Source organism: Suricata suricatta, chromosome 10 (genome assembly GCF_006229205.1).
Source record: "Suricata suricatta isolate VVHF042 chromosome 10, meerkat_22Aug2017_6uvM2_HiC, whole genome shotgun sequence".
Lineage (NCBI taxonomy): Eukaryota > Metazoa > Chordata > Mammalia > Carnivora > Herpestidae > Suricata > Suricata suricatta.
This window is the reverse complement of record NC_043709.1, coordinates 117663450-117673294: the sequence shown is the minus strand read 5'-3', so window position 1 is coordinate 117673294 and position 9845 is coordinate 117663450. Positions and strand designations below refer to the sequence as shown.

The window sequence follows — 9845 nt, the reverse complement described above, 5'->3', positions numbered from 1 at the left end:
GTTTTCCAGAGCTGCTGCACCAGTTTACATTCCCACCAACAGTGTAGGAGGGTGCCCATCTCTCCACACCCTCGCCAGCATCTATAGTCTCTTGATTTGTTCATTTTAGCCACTCTGACTGGCATGAGGTGGTATCTCTTTTTAGACAAGAAAGGTAAGAATCAGAGAATTTAAGTAGACTGGGTGACATCAAACATATAGTTGGCCTTGAAAAGATCCAAGTTCATGTCTTTAAACCTCAGACACACACTTTGCACTAAGTATTATGTACAGGGTTCACTAAATTAGATCCAAGCACAGTCCCTAACTCGGGACTGCCTGAACTGCTGGGCCGGCATTCTCATCAGTAGGTAGCTGCCTTTTAAACTACTGCCAAGTACTTCAGGGAAATGAGTCACCTCAAAGAGGAGCTAATCCATTTAAGTCCTCATTGCCTTACAAACATTTTTTAAAGCAAAAGTTGATTAGCATGTGATATCCCAAAATATATTTGTTGCATAACTCATATTTGGAACTGTAGGGATTTAAAACACACACACACACACACACACACACACACACACACACACACACACCTAGTCTCTGCCTTCATTATATTTTGAATTTTTATTAAATATCTGGCAACAATAGAGAACATGATATTGACTAAATGTGCATGTGGACATTTGGAAGAGGAATCTTAGTTGCCTTTTTCTTACTAAAATTCATTAAACAATTATTTTTACCCATCATCATTTAGCAATTAACAGAAAAGCCATCAAAATAAGCTCTTAAATTTAACTTCTAAAGACTTAATGATAATTTAATATTACTTTTGCTCATAAAGCCCTGGGTCTTACTTGGCTAATTAGAATCACTGATAGCAGATTCAGTTCAATTGTGTCTTCCTAAATATTTATGTTTTGCCTCCTCTTGTCTTCCCTATTTTAAGCTATCCTTGATGAAGTTGTTAGCCCACCCACGTGAATGTAGATTAAAAGGATGTGAACAAGTGTCATTTCCAAAAGTCTAATGGATGTAGTCATTGTCTATGGGACATAATACCATTTACCCTTCTTCAGTCTGTGCAAGTTCCAAGTTAAGTGTTTTTGCAGTAAAGAGCAATTAATAACCATTAAGATACACACATACACACACATTTCATGACATAACAAAAATATCGAATTAGAGAAGTTGTCAATAAATAAGACTGAATGATAACAATGCAATGTAAAAAATTATATGTTTGTGTTCTCTGCAAGAAAAACGATTTTGTCAAAACCAGTGGAAGAAACATGTTCTTAATACAGTGCAAATAATGGAGGCTTACTCTCAACTATCTATACCACCTCAGAAATACGGACAAAGATACTCAAAATAAAGAATCATACAAAATGAGGTGACTTTACTGAATAAGCATCTACCCTATATCAGACATGAGACTAGGCAAATTACCATAGGCAGTGACCTCTTTATTCTCAAGGGCTTAAGACATAAGTAATATTCTCTCTGCTTTATAGATGAGGAAACTAAGTCTCAGGAACGTTGTATAGTACATGGCCAATAAGAAGGGAGTCAGATTAGTATCTAGTATGCTCAACCATAGCACCTGTGGTCTTGACTTACATGTCTGTGCTTCTATTTAAATAAAAATACAACTGCAATTCTTGGGAATTCACAAACTAATGGAACCTCGTGGTCAGGGACAGATCTGAAAGTACTCTAGAATATTCACTTCACCTCCTGTACTGTCTACTAGGGTGGCCATTAGCCTAAGTGAGCAATTGAAATGTAGCTAATCCCAACTGAGGTGTGCTGTGAATGTAAAATGTGCATGATATTTAAAGATTTAATATGAAAACAAGAATGTAAAATATCTCAATATATTTGTTTTATATTCCATTTTGACAAATGGAAGTAATGAAAAACATTAAAATCATTTTCACTTTTAAAAATACAATGTCTATAAAATGTAAAATTACATATGTGGCTTCCATTTCTGACTCTCTTTATACTTCCATTAGACATTCATGATTTCAGTGATGTGTTCAGAGTATCACCCTCCTCCACCCCTCAAAATCTATACAAAGAGAGAAAGCATTTCTTTAATATCATCGGTGACTCCAAGAGTCCGTGAAACTCATGATGAAATCATGGTTTGTCAGAATCATTCCACAGTTCAAATCTAAGCAAAGTTTTGCTTTTCCCTTTTACCAAGAGAAAGGCATTACTTTTAGTGTCTAGAGGCACAGTTACTTCAAATAGTTTATAGGAATATTAATTCCATACACATATTTTTCATCTGTTATATTTGAGTATAGGCATTGCAGGTAAGGTAGTCATGAAAAGAGTGAAGTAGCTCATATTTTTAGAGTGCTTATAATAATATAAAGACCTTTGTTTTGGGGGGTTTTTCCCCCTCTTGGAGTCTTTCTACCACAGCCATTTCTACCAGCGATTATATGGTGCATATATGAGTACTGTGTTTCCTTTTTACCTTGTACTGTTTTCTTTGCTCTCTCTTTTCTTTTCTTCCTTCCTTCTTTCTTTTTGTTCCCTAGCAGTCAATACATTTTCAGTGTATGTTCATTTGGGGAAGAACTGAAAACAAACTAATATTCAATGTGGTCACAGCTCAGCTCTGTTTCCTTTGTAGTATTATCTCAGATACTCAGTGACACTAGGTTCCTGCTTCAGCCAAATCACTCCCCCCCTCCCCACAGGCCACCTTGGCAGCCTGTGTGACACCATCGCTTACCTGTCTCATGCCCTTATTCCTCCCCATGTTCATTATTTGGTCTACCATGTTCAACTCGGTGCCCTTATCCTGCAAACTGAAGGAGTCTTTCCTTCTGATAAGGAGTCCCAGGTATGGTTCCAAACTCCTGCACTCCTATAAATGTCCTCAGCTGGGTGTTTTCTTCCTTTGCTTTGTACCCTCATAAAATTTTATGTATTTCTTAGTATTTAATTATATCATACCTCATTGGCGTTATTTCAGGTATTACTCTTAGCCCCCCTTACCATACTGAGTTAATCCTAAATGCAGAGATACTTTGTATTTTCCATTCTTCAAAAAATTTAATGCAGTACCTTAAGTATTGTAAGGATATACAAAGAACTCTATCATTATTAATATGTATCCTTCATTTGATGGTTGATATATATTTTATACCAGTTTGTAGCCATTTCAAAATTTCCCTTTTTAAAGTTTTTCTAAACCACTTTTTGCCATTTCACAAATTTAAGAATCTGACCTTCTCAACAAGATTGATTTGTTCCTCGTGCATCCTGTTTTGTGGTGGTTCATTAAAGTTGGAAGCCATTGAACATAAAACTTGCTCCCTCGCTACTGAGAGGGTAGGCGATTGGTTTTTCCCACCCACACCCAAGCTGGTAAGACTGCCATTCAAAGGCAACACAGAATGGAAAGCAAAGCTTCTCTCAAGGAAGTAGATTAAGTCTGAAGTATCTGAAATGCTTCTGCATTACATTTACATAAGGACACTTATCCCTAAACAGCCTTGAAACATCTGTTTTTCTCAATACAATTCAACACAGTGCTACGAACAGGTCAGGCAAAGACTGTTCAACTAGCTGTCAACTGGGAAACGTATCTAGAAACGTCCTCTTAACCAAATCAAAATACTTCCTTCGGCATAAATGGAGAAGTCAAGGCAGAAAACGATGTTTCTTATTCCATCTGCCCTGGGAAAAGCCAGAACTAACCTTCATTCTTGAAAGCACTACTGTTTTCACCAATTATAAGAGATATAATTTATATACCAAAGGAATGGCACTTTGGGTTTCTACACTAAACTCATGGTTTAAATATTAATATGTCATATCAATTGACAAAATTTTCTGTCTTGTCATTTTAATAATATATACGACATCTGTTTTCATCCCATCCCTCTAATATAGCATAAGATTACTGGTGGCTGTTATTTCTACTATTTACAACACTATCATTCTATGTGTATATTGAACTTGTACCACCTCAACATTTTAATGTAATTCTTTAGGCAAGTTACCAAAAGGTATTTTAGTTTAAAAGAGTTTAGGGGCATAATCAATCCCCTTAACTATTTAAATATGTAAACTCAACCAGTCAAATCACAATGTCCACTGGTCTAAAAAGGATGAAGTAAAAAGCACATTCATAGCAATGGCCAGTTAAAACTGAATAACTCTGCTCCTGACATTCTTACATTTTATTGAGTAAATTGGTATTTGTTAAGGATTTAATTCTGAATCAGACTACAAAGGAGACTTTTCTTATTTTACTGATCCAAGAAGCAGGTGACCAACAGAGAACTCAGACTGGTAAACATACTGAGACTTAGAGAAAGTCTGGAAGACAGCATGATGAGTCTCAGCTTGAAAGATTTGTGTTTTTTTTTTTAGATTCAGAAAGATTTTCTTCTTTATGAAAGCAATGAATCACTAGGTATTTATATCATTTCTTTTCTATTTCTTTTCTTCCTTCCCATTTTATTCTCTGTAAAAATACCAAAACAGTCACTACTTAAAACATACCTGTTGGGAGAGGTGCTGCTGGTTCTTCTTCCATGGGCCAATGGGATGGCAGACATCCATTTGTAAGCACAATGTCATCCAGGGCAATATCACCACGGTGTCCTTCCCCAACTCTACCTTCAAATTTGAGTTGGAAGTCCTCTTCGCCAGACAGTGATATTTCTTTCCGCTGCCAGAAATTGCCTTGCTCTACGGTGAGGTTAAGTAGAACCTTTGTTTGGTTTGAGACTGATACCTGGACCAAGGTGAGCGACCCAATTCCATTTCCATACATATGATAATGAAAAATGATCTATAACCAAAAATAGGATTATATATAATTAGTCAATTCCTTTTTACTTTAAAGTATATCATATTGCTTTCTCCTTTATTTACAGAGTCAAAGGAATGCTAGATCTGCATATCCTAATGTTCTGTGAGTACTCTAATACTGAGCAAAGTAAGGCCAGCCTTAAATCCTAAGTTACAGTACATGGGAGATAGTGCAGTAAGAATCAAAATCAGACACTTGACCGACTGAGTCACCCAGGCACCCCATTCCTCCTCTAACTTCTAAATGTATATTTCCTCAATAAGCCCTTAAAGTCATTGTTAAAGGAATAACATATCATTAAAAACTGATGCATCATCTAAAGATTTTTCGTGATTAAGCAATAGTGGGAACTAAAGAAGATCATTGACAGTCCCATAAACTTAAATCATTTTCTTTGAAATAGTAGAGTATTCTGTTGCTCATTCTACTGCATTCTTGCACTTGGAGCATATTTTTTTAATTCTACAAGATCTTTAGGGCTTTACTATAGACCACAAACCCACCAGAACAGCAGCTACTCAATTAGTTGAAATGCGAGGAACATGAACTAGGACAACAACCTTGGACAATTCCTCCCCCCTCCCAATTAACAGAATTTTTTTGGGTAATATTAGTACTTTTTTTTTACATTAAAAATTCTTTTTGAAAGACAGAGAGAGACAGAGTGTGAACAGGGGAGGGGCAGAGAGAGAAAGACACACAGAATCTGAAGCAGGCTCCAGGCTCTGAGCTGGCTGTCAGCACAGAGCCCGATGCAGGGCTCCAACCCACAAACCAGGAGATCATGACCTGAACCGTATTCAGATGCTCAACTGAGCCACCCAGGCACCCCAACAGAAATATTTTCAAGGATTCACATTTCAGTGTTTCAAAGTGGAGTTCACCAGATTTTTACTAACTCTTATACTGAGAGGAAAAATCAGGGAGAAATTCTAGGATAAAGAACAGTGCAGAATAGAAACCATAGGAACCCAGAGCATTTTTAAGCTTTTGTCTTGTCATTTGTATAAATGAGGGAACACAGCAAAGGTGAGTTATCTCCACATAGGACAAAGACATTTTTAACACACTAGTAGTCAGAGATGTTATATTCCAGAGAAAGAAAAAAAAATGAATGTGCTTAAAGGGTTAAGTATGTGATTAAACAATATATGAAATGCACACTTCAAAAGGCATCAATTTAACATAGGCAAGCCATGTGCAGTGACTCTTCTCAGATCTCCTAGCTGATGGTACTCTTCTATGATCCGAAATTGTTTCTTCTGTTGATAAACCTTTCCAACACGAGCTCTGTGACCATTATGACGTGTTCTGGGAGAGGACCCATGAAGTCTGGGTTCCATGATTCGTTCAAGCAAGAAACATAAGGGGTCCAAGGCCAACCTCTTGAGCAGATTCAACCAGCCCCAGAGGAAATGGTATGATGGGCATCACACACGGCTCTTTGGAGCCCCTGCAGTCACAGAGATGGTCTGTCTAGCTCTCTGTCTTGTTTTGTCTGATTTGAACGACAAATCTGAGGTCTATGTTTCATGTCACAATAAATACCTCTCTACCTTTTGGAGGACATTTGTTGAAGGATCCCATTTGGTTAACATGCAAACAAGCATAAAAATGCCTCCATTTCTGTAGAAAACACTTGACAACAACATCGCCTAATTGCAGGGCACTGTGAGGGAATAAAACTCTGCTAAGCACTGAATTTTTCTGAAGAGGCTCTTTCACTGGAAATTTCAGTTACTCAAAGGTCCCTATCTCTTCATTCTTCAATCTCTCTCATCTCTCCCACTACCTATCCCTCAAAAGGAAAATAAATCTTCAATTTGATTTTTCTTCTGCTTGAAGGTATTCTATAAGGTCAAGTGACAGAATGGATTTTCATGAAAATCTGGGAGGTCACTCTGCTTACCTGATATACATTTTTTTTATATGAGAGACACAATCATTCCCAGCATGACCTTTCCTCACTTCTTTGTATTCAATCTATATCATAAATATTCATAAAGTGAACCATTCATCATTAATTTTTTGACATTTCTTCTAGGCATATTTGATTATTCTCACCCAGATGTTTAAAAGAGTGGGGACTACAGTTCCAGGACCAGGGAAAGATAGAGATGGATGAAATCCTTATTTGCTGCAGTATGAAAAACAAATCTTTTCAAGAATTTTCAGAGAAAGTCTAAATAGAAAAGTCAAGAAGTCAAGCTGGAATTCTATATGTTTTTATACTTAATTTTTAATTAGTTTTCTAAGACTAAAAAACATTTGCAAATTTCAGAGTATCTATGAATGTAGACAGAGAGATTTATAGATATAGACTTGACATATAAAATCTGGTGTGTTTGGGCTGGTTTTATTGAGAAAGTATCAAGTAATTTGGAAAATAGCAAAAACACAAGAGAAATATATTTGATCAAAACTCCTTTTCTTTGACCAAACTAATTAAAGTTTAATGTTATTCTGTATGATTTGTTATATCTGCTCGAGACTGAGTTCTCTAAAACTCTGATCTGATAGTGTCATTGTCTTGCAGAAAATTCTATCAAATGAAACTGAAGAAATAAGAGAAATGAGGATACCCCCTGAGGGTTAAACTATGAAATCAACTTAAGATGAGGCAGATAAACTTCAATTCAAGTGAAGCTTTAACTTATATTAAGACCATGACAATGGTAAGGGGAGAAGACTAATCAGCATGAAGCAGGAGAGAGCATCTGTAAGGGGGGCAGGTCATTTGGGGAGCCTTAGAGCAAAGGCTAAAAACAACACCTTCCAACGGATAGGGCTCTCTCTGTTGTGGAGTCAGGTACACAAGAATATTATAATTCGAAGACAATAAAGATTAAATCATATTCTTGTCTCCCAGCCTAATTCTTTGATCAGCTGGCAACTTTCTGGATGCAATCTATTTTCTTTCCAGTGTTCAGACATCAGAGAACACATCAGTCAGAATACATGTGTTCAGATCTTATGGCGATCACCATTTCTCATTGTACATATCAATAAATGGCACATTTATTCATGTACCATTCTCTTGTAAGATTCTTGAGAAGTCATCTCTGAATGTTTAGTTTACAATATATGTACAGCTAAGTTTAGCTCCTAACTCAGCTGGCTCAAATCCTTTGTGAAATTAAAAACAATCAATAAATAAAGAAAAAGTAAAGGACCTGCAGATGCACACTCGTCATATGAGGCTGGTTGTCACGAAAAGCCATACAATCCTATTTATACTTTCAACAGTACAAATGATTTCCTTAAGTTTCCATAGAAAAGTGGCCAAATCACCTTTTCTTCCTGCCTACAGAAACTCTTCTCTCTTTTTTAGGAATAATTTTAGCCTTTCCCTTTCCATTAAAACTTCTTTAACCATTTTATAGTGACTCCAACTATCTCTAATACTCATTCTTGGAAATACATAACTATATACTTCTTGTCATTGAATTTTCTGATGATGAAATTCTCATATTTCCAATGAGTACTAAATTAGTTGAGTGGAAACAACTTGATATTACTTCTTTCGTACTATCCGTACTGACAGATAATAACCAGTTTCCCAGTTTCTGAAATTCAAATATCTATGGAAATTATTGATACAATAAATTCTTCCCAGAGTTCCAACAGTCCTATCTTTTCTCCTTACTTCACTCTTTCCTTCCCATACGTATCTCAGGCTGAATAAATTTATAGTCGGCTTTTGTCTGGTCCTGGCCATTCTGTTTTTCTATATTAGCTCTATCAGCAGTCACTTACAGTATTTATGTTGTTTTGCTTTGTTTTCCATACCTTGCAGTTTTTGCTTCTTCTGCTTATGACTGGGCTTGAAATTCTGGCTGCTCTCATGGGCTGCTGAGGGAACAAGCTCTTTATAAAGATGTAATGCCCAGAAGAGTTCCGGAACGTGTGATCAGCAGCTGGCTCAGTGCCTACAGTAGGGATGCTGCTAGCTTTCAGATTCCAGTCAAAATCATCATCCTGCTCCTGCTCCCAGGAACAAAGGTCAAATTCAAAATCACAGCGCCCACTGGAGGTACCTGGAAAACATTTCCCAATTTAAGAGAGAAAAACAGGGAATTAGCTGACTTTAGGACATACAGTGCAAAACTTTAGTGATCTTACACATCATGGAATATTCAACACCTAAGAATATGATTCTGACACTAGCATTAAAGGAGAATATTTTAAACCTATGTTTAGTAATTAATGTTTCAGCATTTTATCTTATTTGGAAAAGACCTACATATCCAATGAATTCAACCCAATTTATCATTTAACACAGCAAAACTTCAAAGTTGTAGGTTATCAAAGACTTTAAAAGTTATTTAACAGTTTATAAAACTTTTTATCTTTCAACCTGCTTGTTCTTTTTGTTGCTTTTTTAAATGTCTATCTATTTTTGAGAGAGACGGAGTGCGAGAGAGGGAGACACAGAATCTGAAGCAGGCTTCAGGCTCTGAGCTGTCAGCACAAACCCCTATGTGGGGCTGAACTTACAAACTGTGAGATCATGACCCAAGAGGAAGTGGAATGCTTATCTGGCTGAGCCATCCAGGTGCCCATCAACCGTCACATTCTTCACAATTACCCATGAAAATGTCCTGAGATAAAATAAACCATTGTCTCAAGTCATTTTTGCTAGCAATTTGCACCAGATCCAACATAAATTCAACTAATCAATTCATATAGAATAAAAGCTGATTATCCAGAGAGGCTTGAAGGATACAAGAGTAGGACACCTCACAATTGGTTACTACTTAGTTTTTATTGCGTTTTGAGGTTTCTAAGAGTTAAAATTCTGATAACTGTATTTAAAATGTTAGAATGGGGGCGCCTGGGTGGCTCAGTCAGTTGAGTGCCCGACTTCAGCTCAGGTCATGATCTCACAGTTTGTGGGTTTGAACCCTGTGTCAGGCTCTGTGCTGACAGCTAACTCAGAGCCTGGAGCCTGCTTCATATTGTGTCTCTTTCTGTCTCTTCTCCTCCCCTCTTCATACTCTGTCTCTCTAAAAAG

The 9845-nt window shown here is 36.8% G+C and overlaps 1 protein-coding gene across 1 annotated transcript in view; it reads right to left on the bottom strand.

The window, feature by feature from the left end:
- Positions 1–9845, bottom strand: part of MALRD1 (MAM and LDL receptor class A domain containing 1) — a 759741-nt gene that overhangs the window by 413817 nt on the left and 336079 nt on the right. The window contains exons 27-28 of the mRNA XM_029955581.1: positions 8621–8868; positions 4519–4810 (exon numbers count right to left, since the gene is read on the bottom strand). Coding sequence (XP_029811441.1) covers positions 4519–4810; positions 8621–8868 — 540 coding nt within the window. The remainder of the gene's footprint in view (positions 1–4518; positions 4811–8620; positions 8869–9845) is intronic.